At 35.0% G+C, this 15,925-nt stretch overlaps 1 protein-coding gene across 1 annotated transcript; it reads right to left on the reverse strand.

Moving 5' to 3' along the window:
- On the reverse strand, nucleotides 9,430–15,889 carry LOC105159822 (GLABROUS1 enhancer-binding protein-like). Its single transcript, XM_011077022.2, has 3 exons — nucleotides 15,654–15,889; nucleotides 12,589–13,531; nucleotides 9,430–10,139 (listed from the first exon to the last, which is right to left on the reverse strand). Exons 1-2 carry the CDS (start codon nucleotides 15,887–15,889, stop codon nucleotides 12,871–12,873), a joined length of 897 nt encoding a protein of 298 aa, XP_011075324.2. The 3' UTR covers nucleotides 9,430–10,139; nucleotides 12,589–12,870.

The following is a 15,925-nucleotide window of genomic DNA, read 5'->3' on the forward strand; positions in this document are numbered from 1 at the left end:
CCGAGTTGAACTACACGGACAACGAGCTCCTCAAGTGTCATTGTTGGGGTCTACATGCAAAAGTGATGTCGATGTCTTGCTACTTTGTGAACAGGTACAACTTCCAGATAGAACGTCACAACACCGGCAAGTCAACAATGAATTATGGGGTATCTGTCAAAGTTCATCATATACAAACGAGGGCAATGACTTTTATGGAATTATCGAAGAGATCATTCAATTGATATATCAACTATTTATGAGCTTGCACATCATTCTGTTCAAGTGTTATTTTGTCGATCCAGTAAGAGGCGTGAAGGTACACCCACGCTATAACCTCATTGATGTAAACTTCAAAAAAGTGCACCAAAAGGATGAGCCACTCATACTTGCACAAAAAGCTATACAATGTACTACACTGAGTATCCAAGTATGACGAAGGAGAAAGTAGATTTGATCAAAGAGTTGTTGATGAGTCCCAATGGATTGAGATCGCATAGCAGTCGGAGGAAGTCGTACCAGTCCCTGAAGTTGCTACGGACAATCACTCATACAATCTACGTGATCCCAATGATTTATAAATTATGGTTAATCTTACAACTGCACACCAGCAGGGTGCAGGTACTTCATGGACTCAAATTGGTCAAACTGATAATAAAGATGAAGAGGATGATGAATACGGCTTCGAGGACAATGATACTGATGATGATGAATACGAGGCTACATAATGTATACGAGTCATTAACAAACATCTTCAAAGTCAAAGGAACAAGATCAAGAACAACACTATTAGGTACGTCGAACTCAGGCTGGAAATCCAAACCAGTCAGACCATAAAAACCCCTGGTTTAATGAAATATTCTTATTTTGAAATGTTGTAAAATTAAAAAAAAAGATCATATTTTTTTTTAAAAAATTTATTATTTAGAATAGCCAAATTAGGTAAAACCCGTTACAAAAGTTGTTACAAAGTAAGTCGGTCAACTTTAGGCACCAGACAAAAATAAAATTTTGTAACGGTCAAATTCAAAAAGCCGTTACAAATAAAAATAATTTAAATCTAAATAAAAAACAAGTGAAAATTTTTAATTTCAATTGGCCGTTATAAAGACTGTTCAAATTGTAAATTATACTTGTTACAAAAAATAATTCATCTCATAAATTCAGGTTGGAAATTACGATATCTTCACATCCATACACGCAATTGATACCAAATTTAAATATATACAATTATGTGTCCATTAAATCATTTCAGACGGTATAGTTTTAAATCAGATGGCCTGATTTAGAAATACACCATCTTGAATGATTACTATTATGCTCGATAATGATATATCAGAATCGCGTATACCCAATAAGGCTACAAATTCGTCGAATTAATTCTTTTTTAAGTGTGATCATATCTGACAGTTTGATCATAATTTTTATGGCTTGATTTACCCATGCAGTTCAGCACTGTAAGATGATAGTCATCAATGTAATACTAACGTTTATGAATATACAAATTTATTGCATTCTGCATACATGTATCATGTCAAATAAATTTTTTGTTTTTTTAATGTATTTCAATTATATTGTTCCACTACAACAATACATTTCCACAGTATTAAATCATCGAAAACGACATCTTATTTTTAAACATTTTCAATTAAATTAATTAGTTCGTTTCATTATTGTGTAACGGCTTCTGTAACAATTACCTTAGACTGCATATTTTGTAACGACTTTTTAAATATTGTAACTCTCTTTGGCAAAGTCGTTCCAAAAATTTTATATATACAACATTTGGTTGATTTCTCTTCTTCTTCTTCTTCCTCTTCTTCTTCTTCTTCTTCTTCTTCTCTGGATCTGCTTGAGTTCGAGCTGCAATTCTTTGGTTTTTCTCCCCCCCCCCTCCCCCCCCCCCCCCAGCACCGTCCCTACCTCCCCTTCCCCCTACCCCCACCACCAGCCACCACCAGGTAAGTTTTTTTTATTTAGATTTTATGTAATTTTTTTTTAATTTTTTATAATTTTTTTATTTTCGCTAATTTTTTTTTAAAAAAAAAAATTTTCCAAAAATTCATGAATTTTTTTTTTTTGTAATTTTAGAAAAGATTTGGACTTGAATTCAGTTTGTAGGTAAAAAATATAACGTAATGTAAAGTTAGGATATATTTGGACCTTACTGTAATTTTTTAGGAAAATATTCGACCTTAATGTAGTTTTAGGTAAAATTTGAACCTTAATGTATTTAAGGTAATATTTTGACCTACATGAAAATTTAAGTAGAATTATGTATTAGACTGAAAAAAACTGGACCTTAACATAACTTAATAAAAAATTTGGACCTAAATGCAATTTCTAGGAGAATTACGAAATTTAGGCTAAAATTGGTCATTAATGTCATATTAGGCAAAAAATTGACCTAAATGCAATTTCTAGGATAATCACGAATTTTAGGCTAAAATTGATCATTAATGTAATATTAGAAAAAATTTGGACCTAAAAACAATGTTTATATAATTAATTAATGTCAATTTTATAAAAATCGTTCCAAATATCTGGCAAAATCATAGCTAAATTTGTTACAAAGACTCTAAATGCAATTTCTAGGAGAATTACGAAATTTAGGCTAAAATTGGTCATTAATGTCATATTAGGCAAAAAATTGACCTAAATGCAATTTCTAGGATAATCACGAATTTTAGGCTAAAATTGATCATTAATGTAATATTAGAAAAAATTTGGACCTAAAAACAATGTTTATATAATTAATTAATGTCAATTTTATAAAAATCGTTCCAAATATCTGGCAAAATCATAGCTAAATTTGTTACAAAGACTTTTACAATAGTAATCATATCGAATCCAATCTAGCCGTAACAAATACGGTTCCAAATTGGGTTTTTTTTTTTTTTACAATAGTAATCATATCGAATCCAATCTAGCCGTAACAAATACGGTTCCAAATTGGGTTTTTTTTTTTTTGCATGTCTCTAGGTTTGTAACGGATATAAATAGCTTTCACAAAAACTGTTACGAATTGTAAAGACTTTTTGCCAAACCGTTACAAATACTTTGTAATGCCTCGTATAGCCGTGGTAGGCAGTCCCATTACAAAAGCCATTACAAATTGATAAAAAATTCGTTCCAATAAATTGATATTTTTTGTAGTGCCTGTGCTTTTTAAAATAATTCAATTTATCTCCCTGTCTAAGGAGGTAAATTGCTTCGTTTTAAAAAATATAGGGAGGTAAATTATTATATTTAAAAAATATGGGGAGGTAAATTGCTATTTTTTTTCATAGCTTATAATTTGCTCGTTTTGCAATATCACAATGGGGTTGCTTGCATTTTTTTCTATATATATATCATCATAGGTATTTTAATTTCAGCCCTTCACTGAAACTAAAATTACTATTAGTCTTTACACATTAAAGGCCCACATCCTATCAGATGCAGTAAAAACTTAAATTACTGAAATCTTATTGATCACTTTATTGGTCCTAAACTTCGACAATTTATAATACATAATTATTTTACATATAAGCCCAATATGAATTAAAAGTGCAACATTATTGAATTAATAAATCCAACAAATGCTCCTATTGTTCCAATCTACATGGATGTCTCGATTTTGTTGCATAGCTTGGGTGTTAGGTCTTTTTCTTTTAGGCCGTATTTACTACATGAGATTAAGCAGGGTATCCGGCTCAATCCCACACATTAAGTTGTTTACCTGAGAAATGTGAGGCCCGGTAAATAAAGGGCAAGCTCAGTATAATGCAAAATGGAACTTGGTATATGAATCTGGTGCTATGGTAGCAATCCCGACCAGCTATCCCATCATTTACGCTCAGGTGCTTCGCCCTTAATACCCTCAAATAGCAATGCGAAATGACGGATTTCTCCTTTTACACTGACCAAATTAAATTTGCTATCACCACTTCACTTAAAACAGTGTCGTCTCCACTGGTGCAAATAGAGGCAGAAATGGAAGGGCTTCGACAGAACAAGCCTCCTTGTGGTCCTAGGTGAGTTCATCGTGGCCGTTGACTTAGGTTTAGGTGACATTATTCCTGTATAACTTTGTATTTTACCCTCTATTATTTGTTGTACAAATTTATTTTTAAGGTAATTTTTTTAATTTTTTTTGCCAAGAATCCTTGCCGGAGATGCCATTAACATTGTTGCCGCTGGTCTGCTTCGCATTCAGTTGTGATGTTTGTGGTTAGCTCAGGAATCCCTCGAAATATGCAAGTGAGTTATGCTAAAACCCTCTATTCCTTTCTTGGCTCGTTTGGTGCCATTTCAGTGATCTTGTGCTATATACAGTATAATGTTGTGAAATCTTGGCTAGTTGGGTCAACCCACTATTGTTTTTTAAACAGCGGTTGTGTAATATTGACCGAAGCATATGGTTCTACTGTATACCCCATTCACACAGTACATTGTGTGAAAATGTTACATGAAATTTTGCTAATTATTTTTCCCATCATTGTACTTTTTGTTGACAATAGAACAATGTTTTGTTGCTTGCAAATTGTGTCACATAGAAAATTTGTGGGAACTATGGATTATCTTTGTATTGCAATCGTGATAATTTTTTTTAGTGTGGAGAAATATTTTTTTGCTATTTAGGATGAGGTCAATTCAAAAAGTTACATTGGCTTTAATTGTTTTACAACAAGTCATGGACGAGATTGCAGTCGCTCTAACTATATTTACTTATCTTATAAAACACCTCACCTCCAAAAATCCTACTAATGATCGGTCTCGGTGTCGGAGATACTTAATCAATACTAGGATACTGGACCAGGTTCGCCACCTACATAAGCTGGTTTTTGTTTCCGATGAGTTTTGCCTACGTAACCTACGTAACGTAATGCCTTCGAACATCTGTGCTATCTACTTGAATATTCTACAGGCATTTCGCAAACCAAACATCTTACCGTACTGGAGCAAGTTGCGTTTTTTCTCAATGTGGTAGCCCATCATAAAAAGATTTGTGTGGTGAAGCATGATTTTCTATGTTCTGGCCGCACGATTAGCAAATATTTTCACCGTGTGCTAAAGTCAATAATTAAATTGTATAATGTCCTGCTAGCTTGGCCGACTCCGATTATAGAGGTATGCGTGGACCCCTACTGGAGATGGTTTAAGGTTATATTTTTTGTTTCTGGATTACGAATACATTGTAATATGCTTATTGGTACTTACATGTTCTGATTGTATTTAACTGTAATTTTTTATTGTAATCCATACTATAGAGATGTCTCAAGGCTTTAGATGTCACATTCATTGATGTACGAGTACCCGAAAATGAAAAAGAACGGTACTGAACAAGCAAAGGTCAAGTAGCTGTGAACGTACTTGGGGTGTGCAATCCTAATATGCAATTCATATACGTCCTTAGCGACTGGGAGGGGAGTGCAGCGGATAGTCGTGTTTTACGTGATGCTGTCCACAGACCAGAAAGTCTAAGAGTTCCTACAGGTATGACTCTGCTCCAAACATGCTTGCTAAACTGTGTATACTGCTTAATATGTGAGTTGGTTATTGCAAATAATAAATTTATTACATAACGTTCGCTTATACCTTGCGTAGTTAATTACTATTTATGTGACAACGGCTATGCGAATGCCAAAGGCTTCTTGACTCCGTACAGAGGTGTTCGCTACTATTTAAGAGAATGGGACATTGGTACAGGTGGACCGCAAAACCATTAGGAGTTCTTCAACCTCAAGCACTCTTCTGCGCGTAACGTGATTGAGCGAACGTTTGGTCTACTTAAAATTCGGTCCGATATTTTACGGAGTCAATCATTCTATCCCATCAAGATGCAAAATCGGATAATCTTGACTTGTTGCCTGTTGCATAATTTTTTAAGGACTGAAATGCCTGATGATCCTCTAGAAAATAAGTTACCGAGTCATGGAGATATTAGGACCGATGATGAGGTTGGCTGTGTGTGGAATATTGACAACAACCCCTCATGGTCCACTTGGATGGATACAATGGCCACATCCATGTACAATGAGTAGATGAGTTGCCTTTGATGTCACATGCGACTCATCAACCTATATCCTGACCTCGTTGCTTATAGTCATAAGTCTAATGATGCGTGTGAGATGTATTATTTCGGGGGGTTAATTGTAATCATTGTTATGTCAGCCTCTTATGCGTACCGAAAGTTGTGTGAACACTTTGTGTGATTCCTAAAGGCCGCATGTTTTACAATCAATCATTTCAATTGTTGCTATGTTCAAGTCCTATTGTTGCAGACGACATTACTATGATCCCCTTTCTACAATTGCATTTTATTTTTTGTTTGACATCATTCTATGCACAATATTTACATCGTTTGTACAGGTTGTGTCCTGGTCAATTATACACTTGCATTTACATATTTAACCAACACATACACAATGTTTGGTTTTGTGTTTTGCACACCTCCACTAGGTGTGCAATTGTAATTTAATTTTTTTTATTACTTTTTTTTATTATTTTTTATTCTTCTCTTAACATAAATATATATATTATATTTCACTAACAAACAAAATACTATATATACATACACATATATATTACTAAACATATATATTAAAAGACATGATTTGACAATGAACAGTAAGTCCTGTCTCCCAAATCCCAACATCAAACCTACACCACTTATTTTACATTATTTTATATTATATCAAAACACAAATCCAAACATATCATCTATCTCAAAATACATACTTACTTATCTCTATTTTTCTCTCTGTATCTCCAAAACACCAAAACAAAAACATCCAAAACATTAATCCAAACAAAAACATAGTTTTTTGTGCTGGTTTCACCCAGGTAAGCCGATCGATCGTCCATTGAAAGATGGAGCTCAGACCTGATGACGATAGCAGCAGGCCGCGTCGGCGGGGAGGGAACAAAGATAGGGCTTATAGTTGCTGAACGTGGACGATTATGGAAGAGGAATGTCTTATAGCAGGGCTTAAGAATTTGGTTGTAACTGGTTGGAAAGCTGAACCACATTTTACTTTTAAATTGCATGTCTGGAAGAAGCACTACTCGACGCTGACCACTATGCTGACGAAGTCGGGATTGGGTTGGGATGAGAGCCGAAATATGATAACGGTGGAAGACAATAATGTCTGGGATGATTACGTGAAGGTATGAAATAAAAACTGCTATGTGTTTACTACCTTGAACCAAAATGGCTCTTTTTCTTTATATTGTTATTAGCTTACTATCTGTGCGGTTTCAGATGGATCTAACGCAAAGGGGATGCATTATAGGTGGGATGAATTAATCCCTATTTGTGGCAGTTGGTTGGGATTGGACATTTGTAAGTGGTAAATGCGTAGGCTGAAAATGGATAGAGTGGGATGCTGCCGCCATTTTGTCCACCTTCAGACCATTTATTACCGCTGACGGTTTCAGATGGATCTAACGCAAAGGGGATGCATTATAGGTGGGATGAATTAATCCTTATTTGTGGCAGTTGGTTGGGATTGGACATTTGTAAGTGGTAAATGCGTAGGCTGAAAATGGACAGAGTGGGATGCTGCCGCCATTTTGTCCACCTTCAGACCATTTATTACCGCTGACAGCTTTAGAATTAATGTTGAGTGTTTTGTCAATATTAATGAAGTAGTTGCAGATTGTGTAGTTGAAATAATAAATGAGTCATAGCAGTTTTTTTGGGGGATGAGGGTAAACACAGACGGAATGAATATACTACAGCATTAATTATATTCTTATATATGAGTTGGTGTATGAGGCAAACACCAAACATTCGGGAAAATCATCCATACAGACATTACAACGGAACACCAATGAAAAAAATGAAAGGTGCACTGTAAACTGTAGCATAGAATTATATGTGACAAACTTATATTCGATCCAAAAAATAACTTCATAGAAACTGTTAAGAATAGTATTGGTTAATGTAGTAATGTACCGAGTGCAAAGAAGATGTAATGCATTGGTTGTTGCCCTAAGGGTTGATAATTAAATGACAAGAATATTAAACTTGTCTGAAACGTTCAATGTACTCACAACACAATATAACATTGGTCACAAATAGGTGAAAGAAGTGGATATATATTTAAGCATAAATGAGGCAATTGGATTCATACACAATTAAAATTCTACACGACTAAACTATCAATTGTACCGCACGTGAAAAAAAAGTGCATAAACTACAACAGGGAGCAAATATCTGAGCAATAAACAAAATATACTAACAGCGACGACATCAACAAAGTTAACCTTTGAGAGCAATCCAAACGGTCAATAGCCAAACAACTAGTAAGACGATACAATACTTTTGTAAAGTTCGCCAATGCGTCTCCTCAGCTTCGAGACGTTCATTGAAACGTTTCATGCGAATTTCATATTCAGAGATTCTATTAAGCAATCCAAGAATAATCTCTTTGGACCTACGGTACATGGGGGGGGGGGGGTCAACCCGTTCGAATGTGCCACAGTCAAAACAATGATATGTGATGTATGTATCTATCCTCAATTATACAAGCGCAATGAATGTAAAAATCATTCGTTGACGCTGAGGCTAACCAATGACAATTATCAACCTAATATTCTTTGGAGATCATTAAATTTTTGTAAAAGGAACCTCACTACCAGGGCAACCTAGAAATCTTCAACCTAGATTAAGACTAGTCCATGAAGTTCGTAGAACGACATCCTTACCACAACTGCAAAACCGCACTACAACATCGGATGACCCAGAGGAATGCTGCCTACTAGTCGATCTACCCCCAGAATTGGTACTACTGAAATTGTGTGTGAATTGATTGTTCTCCACGTAGTATTCCCTATAGATTAAGTGCAAGGATGCAACATTACGAGCATCAAATGTCCAATATTAGATGGCCCTCAGTTATTTCTACTATATATTACTGTCAACCATATGAATGTAAAGGGAATCAGGGGAAAACAAAAATGTATTCAGAGTAGGAATCTGCCATTAGATAGTGTACAATCTGCCATTGGACAGTGTAAAATACCCATTACACCTAATTTACGGTGTAGAGCAACACAATCGAAAAGCAAGAAAGCTTGTGAAACAAATACAATTACAAATAACATGGGTGCCAAGTTATTGTATATGCTGACGGTGCATAACGATGTATTACGATGTCAAAGCAGAATGTAAGGTAGAACATCGCGCATAAAACAGAGTACGGTAAAATAATTTGGGGCACAAATTAGAATGTACATGTCAACCAATTGTAGCAATTACGAGTGAGAAACAGTGATAAGCTGACTTATACTGGTTCAAAAATTGTTGGAATGCCACATAATCGGCTTGGTGCGCCGTGGAAGGACTACGATCGAATAACCCTAGAACTCGAAAAAGGGATTTTGAAAAAAATTAGAACCGGTAAACCATGTTAATAAATGGTTGTAGAGAACGAGAAGGTGTTGCGGAAACTTACTCAGAAGATTGTTGTTGACGTCGTGCCGTTCATTCAAACCTGCAAATGCTCTAGCTTCGCCTCTTTGTGTCGAACAACAAAAAACAGAATTGGGGACACTAGGGGAAAGACGAACTAGGGCGGATGTTAGGCAAAGTGGAATTTCAAATTCAAGGGTACAAGAAATTAGGTCTAATTATATAAATCATTTATAAAATTACAACATTCTTTAGTATTTAAATTTTGATTTACATTGACACTCCAGAAAGGAAAATATCCTTTCACAAGACATTGACATCCCGTTAATGTACTTATAATTGTACAAATGACAGAATATGACATATATCTACATAAGAAATCCTTTCTAAAACAACACCTTAGTTTATAATATTAATGATGCATGAAGCAGGTGAGTTTATGGTATGTTCTCCAGTCGCCCAATATGAAACAAAAATCAGTTGTATAAATATCATTCACTCTCTGCAGGAATTAAGTTCTCAAAAGATATATTTGTTTGTGAGATATGACAAGTTTGATTACATCATCTCAAGTATACCTCACCTTCTTGCTTCTGCTTCTGCCAACTCCGTTCATAACTTCTGCTTCATCTTCTCTCTAGTTACAAAATTACTATTTCCAGAAAGAAACTTTACACCATACACAAAAGTCAAGGCAATTCTGAATCCTTGGATGCCTGAAAGATGATGCAATCTCTTGAAAAGTCCTCATCCACATCAACTGCAGTTGGGCAACAAACAAATGATAATATTTATGACTTGAAGAACCGTTGCAAGGCAAATTGTAGAAAACCACATTTTCAGCAAGATAAAAACTGCTCCATGGTTATGAAACAATGAAATGATTATTCTTTAGTCTTTAGTGATTGAAGAAGATGGTATGTATAGGCTGCATATTACACTCTAAAATTGAATTGTAAGAAAAGTAGAAAAGTTTTAAACTGTGATTGGCATTTTAACAGATCCAAGAGAAAAAAGCTTGCTCATAATGCAATCCATGTAATAGCAGGGATCCAAACAAGTTCCAGGAAGGATGGGAAGAGCTGTACAAACATAACCATAACCACAAGAAGCAAATATCATTTATTGGGAGCTGTATCAAAATGAGGACAACATGCAAGAACGGTAACTGAAAGGAGAAACTTAATACATTGAGTTTTCTAGGACGAAGTATCAGATTCTGAGAGAAAATTAGCTATACAAGTGAAAGCTAATCAAAACACATTACAAAAGCCAGCAACCACGTTAAAGTGCTGGACAACTGTAAAAATCGAAACACCAGTTGGGTATGGTTTAGGCAAATACCAATAAATTGTTTTACAATGAGGAAACATCAGATAATGTTGAAGCCTTTGCATTTCAAATTTTGGATAAGAAAGATGCAAAAGCTTGCTGCTTGCATAGATTGGCTATGCAGGACATGTTATTGGGACAACATCATGTGCAAGTCCAGCATTAAAGATCTATCTACAGTTCATTAATTGAAACAACAAACTGATGTAAAATGTTGTCATCTGAAAGCTAGGAAATACTAAGACTACAAAGGAAATCTTCAGCTATGGTTAAAGTAAGTCATATCTTAATTCTCAACTCATCAGCTTGTCTCTTCACTTTCTCAATCACATACATTAATTAAGTATTCCTTTTTCAATACAAAATAGTAATATATGCTAGTACTGTACTCAGAGCTGTTATAAGAAATCTCCATTGGGTCACAAGATGAAGAGTGAATTGTCTGGATAACATAGGTCATTAATTAAAAGATTTAATTGAGCTTTGGGCACCACCAAATTTTCATTTATCCAAGCTCAATCCTGCATGCTTGTAAAGTAGTCATGCCCAAGTTCAGTTCTGGACTGGCTAATTAAGAACATGCAAAAGGAATCAAAACATGAGTTAATAAGAGACAACAGTAATAAATCAAATAGAAAGATCCAAATATAGGGGGCGACTTAATGATGTCAAATCTGCTATTAAATAACGTAATGAGAGCAAAAGATGTCTCAAAATTTCTATTTGTCTACGTATCAGAAAACATAAAAAACTCGCCTTGTGTTCTTTTGTTCATCTAATACCGCCTTTTTTCCCCAGCCACATAGGCTTCTTCGAAGGAAATATTCTTTCTGATTTGTACTCTCTCTTTCCTGTTCTGTCATTATTTTCCACTTTTCATTAGAACAGTTAGTTGGCTAATGCATTTGATTCTCTAAAAACATGGTTCTGGGATGTAACTATTTCATTTCTTACCTTTTTTTCACCCTGCTCTTCTCTTTATTTTTCATTATTCACTTATAATATTTATCTTCATTTTCTCTTTGGGCCAGCAGCAGCAAGAAGGGATAGCAAGGATTTTTGCGCCATGCAATTACCGCAAGATTAATCATTGAAGACTACCGACTTCCAATACCATATTCATGATTAGAATGGGAATAATGCATTTTATAAAAACATTATTAATGCAAGGAATATGAATGTATACACCATAATAGACTTCTCCTGAGTTCTGCTCGTTATCAGTTTGTTTCAACTAGCTCTAGATAGATCTTATATATTAAGGCTTTTAGCCATGGGGAAAATGAGAAGCGGCCATACGTGTGTGGCTTATGCTGCAATAAACCAAAATTTTTTGAAACTGTTTAATATTTATGAAATATTAGACTGGAATCTTATCTGAACTAATACGTCAAAGGTAGTTTCATAAGGCTCGGGTAATAATCTAGTATGACCGAAGCATTAGCCCTGTCCCGAGGGAACTCGCTAAGAGTACATTATGACATTATTTCCTAGTATTTGTGCATTCAAACTGCAGCTGCTGCTTGCCTCAAGCAGTTATATCCTAATTCCATGCATGATGAGGCAAATATTTTATTTGCTTCCTAACTTGTGACTTGATTCTCTTTCATTAGCTATGACCAGAAAACACAACTTTGAAAACAGGCAAGTACACCTAATATTTCAGAAACGTTTAAGTTTCGAAGGCAAGACCTCTGTCGAGACATAAAAAGGATCATAAGATCTAAATGTAACAGAAAATGGAAACGTACAGTATGAAACAGAAATCTGATTTTCCAAAAACCACATCAACTCAATAAAACAGCATATATAACTGAAATCAACATTTAGAAACAACTACAAATAACACTTCCATGGACAACAACCTTATGTTATACCTGTTCAAAAGCCAAAAATCTCTTAAATCCTTCATTTGCTTCAGAGTAGATTGTGTAAGTCCCTCCTAATCAAATCAATTCTTTTAAGCTCCAGTCTAAGCTCTGCAGCTTTCACAGCCCTCCACTTCTCTTCCAGCTCTTGTGCCTTCTCTCTGCCAATCAATAGAAATTTCTCCTTGATGATGTTGGAATATCCATTTTCATCCAAAGACGATGACAAGAGTGGGTACGCAGAAGCAAACTCCTCTTTGCCAATCTTCCCCACTTGTTTTTGGTTCTTCACTATCTCTTTTTCTGCATCATGCTCTTTCCCAGCCCTTTTTCTCTTCTTTTGGGATCTTTCCCAGCCCTTTTTCTCTTCTTTTGGGATCTGCTTCTGTCTCGTGTCTCCTTTTCTTTTTCAGCATGTTTATCCCCAGCTTCGTTTTCATCTTCTCCCCACAGTGTCTTCGACACCTCAAACACAGCGGACTCATGGGCATCTGAGAAATCAAGGCAGCCCCCATTGGCGCGAGCTCTTTCAAAATTGTTTTCAAACTTCCCCTTGAGCCTACGAATCTTCTCAGACACCTGAGTTCTCGTAAACTGATGCGGAAGACTGTCCTTGATGAAGTTGTAAAACTCGGTCCACTTGTTGTTCCTCCCGTCAGCCCAGAAAATGGCGAGGCCTTTAAGCAGAGAAATTTCATCCTCTTCGGAGAATATTTTAGAGAAAGGGGTGTTCTTCTCGCTGGGTTTTGCGGCAGGCGCGATAATGAAATTGGACGCAGATGAGGAAGAGCATTCCGACTCGTCTTTTGGTACTTCTTCTTCACGCGGCAGATTCAACTTGGGCTTCTTCGGGGGCAACGCTGCTGTGCATTCCGACTCGTCTTTTCGAGGTACGGGTTTGTTGCTTATCGATGCACAGCAGCGGTGCCCCCGAAGAAGCCCAAGTTTGAATCTGAGTCAGAATCGGTCATTGTTAAGAGTTTGTTTCTTATCTTCTTCGTCTTCTCCATCTGCACTGAAACTCAGACGCTGGGGCCTCATTTTCAGGCGAGAAGTGGGAGGAGTGGATTGGTGGAGAGAGCTTTGTACTTCGATTCGTGTGATTGAGCGACAGAAAAAGGGGGGATGAAGTTGGGCAGGGGGAGGGCAAGAGACTGCTCAGTTCTGTCGAATAACTTTTTCCCTCCCAAAGAAGTAATAAAAGTCAGCGGTGTTCAAGATCGTTAACTGGTTCGGGTTTTTTCAGCTTTTTTAATATTTTTTAAATATATATTATAAATAATGTTAGTATTTTTTTTAAATTTTATTCAAAAATACATGTACCTAAATACTAAAATTGGAAAAATAAAATATATACTGAAAAAAATATTTACAAATACAATTAAAAATTTAAAATGAAAAGAAAAGAAATAATAATAAATAATATATAATAGTATATTTTAATATAACATAATTAATAGAATAAAATATATATAAATTGATTTTCGATTCAGTTCGGTTCACTCACTCAAAGGTGACGGAAAAAATTGAACCGAAAATCAATTTAAAAAAATAATCGAAAATCAAATCGAATTTTTCGGTTCGATTTTCGATTCGAACTGAATTCTCAATTTGGTTCTGTTTAGTCGATTTAACCGAACTGTGAACACCCATACTAAAAGTTGTTATATTGTATTTTCTTCTAAATATATGAGTTATTGTTAAAATTTGTAGAAACAAATAAATTGTATCAAATTATAGAATAAAATCAATTAAAAATTATAAAAATTGCAAAAAATAAATAAATAAATAAATTGTGAAGAAGACAAATTAGCTCCTTAATATTGATGACGCTTTTTTCGAGCTGACCCATATCAACTTTCTTTTTTCCTTTTCTTTTCTTCTTTTAGGTATTTATTTGTTTATTAATACAAAGTACAAATTGCATGTGATTCATATTATCTCAATAGAATTGTTACACAGTAGTAATGAAATAAATGTATAAATAAAAGTCTTTTTAACTAAAATTTAATATGTAATTCATAAATAAAAAAAATATGGCAATATCTAATTTTTTTTTTGGTTAAGTATAAGTGACCATTAAATCGTATAAGTAACTTTGGGCGGAGGCAATCGTATACAGACATACAAATGTAAAAACTTTATATATTTGTCTATCTATAATCTCGATACTATCTATTATATATTATATATTATATCGGGAGAAGATTTTTTACCAAAATGTATAGTTTTGACACAAAATTTTTAATAGTTTGAAAAATTTTATTATTGTAAAAATGACGAAAGCGAAAGAACAAGAAACTACAAATTTTATTGCTACAGCAAGAACTGAAATTTGAGGTTGAAAGCTGTAACTGATACAGTTTAATTCTGGTAAAACTTGACTTTTTTGAAGAAGAAGACTATGGCCAATATATCTACAAGTTTGAATATCTAACTGCTATAAACTAACTAAAAACGTGTAAAACTAATAAAAACGTAATGAAGTAAGTAAAGCGTAAAAGCGCTTATTACTAGCGGTTTACAAGTTCAAATGAAAGAAGTCGTACTCTTACTAATAGAAACACTAGAATTTAAAAGGCTGGTAAAAGTGTTTCTTCAATAAAATGATTTCTTCTTCTTCTTCATCTTGGACTGGGAGGAATGATTGCAGCTGTTGTAGCATCTGCTGTAAATAGCTGAAAAAGCTCCATGGGAATACCTTTCTTTACATCTCCTCCTCAAGTTGGGCTTGTCAAAATGTTGATGAGACCCAACTTGGACAACAAATAGAAGAAACGAGGACCAGGTAACGCCTTAGTGAACATGTCTACAGTTTGCTCAGAAGAGGAAATGTGCTTTGGTGCAAAGAAACCGTCCTTGTACTTATCTCGAACCAAATGGCAATAAATTTCAAGATTTTTTGTTCTTTCGTGAAAGACGGGGTTGGCAATGATATATAATGCAGCTTGATTGTAGCAATAAAAATCAATGGGAGTTGGTACCTGAATTTGAAGATCCTTCAGTAAATTGTGTATCCAAATGAGATGCAAGTAGTGGTGCCCATACTTCTGTATTCAGCGTCAGGTGAAGACCGGGATACTGTAGTTTGTTTCTTTATTTTCCAAGAAATCAAGCTGGTGCCCAAGAAGATACAATATCCTGTTAAGGATCGTCTGGTATCCTTGCAACTTGGCCAATCAGCTTCACTGTAAGCAGTGATGTTAAAGTTGTCGTTGGCAGCAAAATGAAGACCTCGATCAATGGTTCCCTTGAGATATTGTACCAGGTGTAAAGCAGCATCCCAATGTGTCTTACAGGGAGATTGCATGAATTGGCTCAACTGCTGTGTAGCATGGCACAAGTC

This window comes from Sesamum indicum, linkage group LG4 (assembly GCF_000512975.1).
Source record: "Sesamum indicum cultivar Zhongzhi No. 13 linkage group LG4, S_indicum_v1.0, whole genome shotgun sequence".
Lineage (NCBI taxonomy): Eukaryota > Viridiplantae > Streptophyta > Magnoliopsida > Lamiales > Pedaliaceae > Sesamum > Sesamum indicum.

Bases quoted from the DNA above. Each gene is read 5' to 3' on its own strand.
- LOC105159822 (XM_011077022.2), bottom strand. From the start codon at position 15,889: ATGCAATCTCCCTGTAAGACACATTGGGATGCTGCTTTACACCTGGTA. The intron at 13,532-15,653 runs GTCTTCACCTGA...ATTCTGACTCAG, and splicing joins AAACAAACTACAGTATCCCG to ATTCAAACTTGGGCTTCTTC.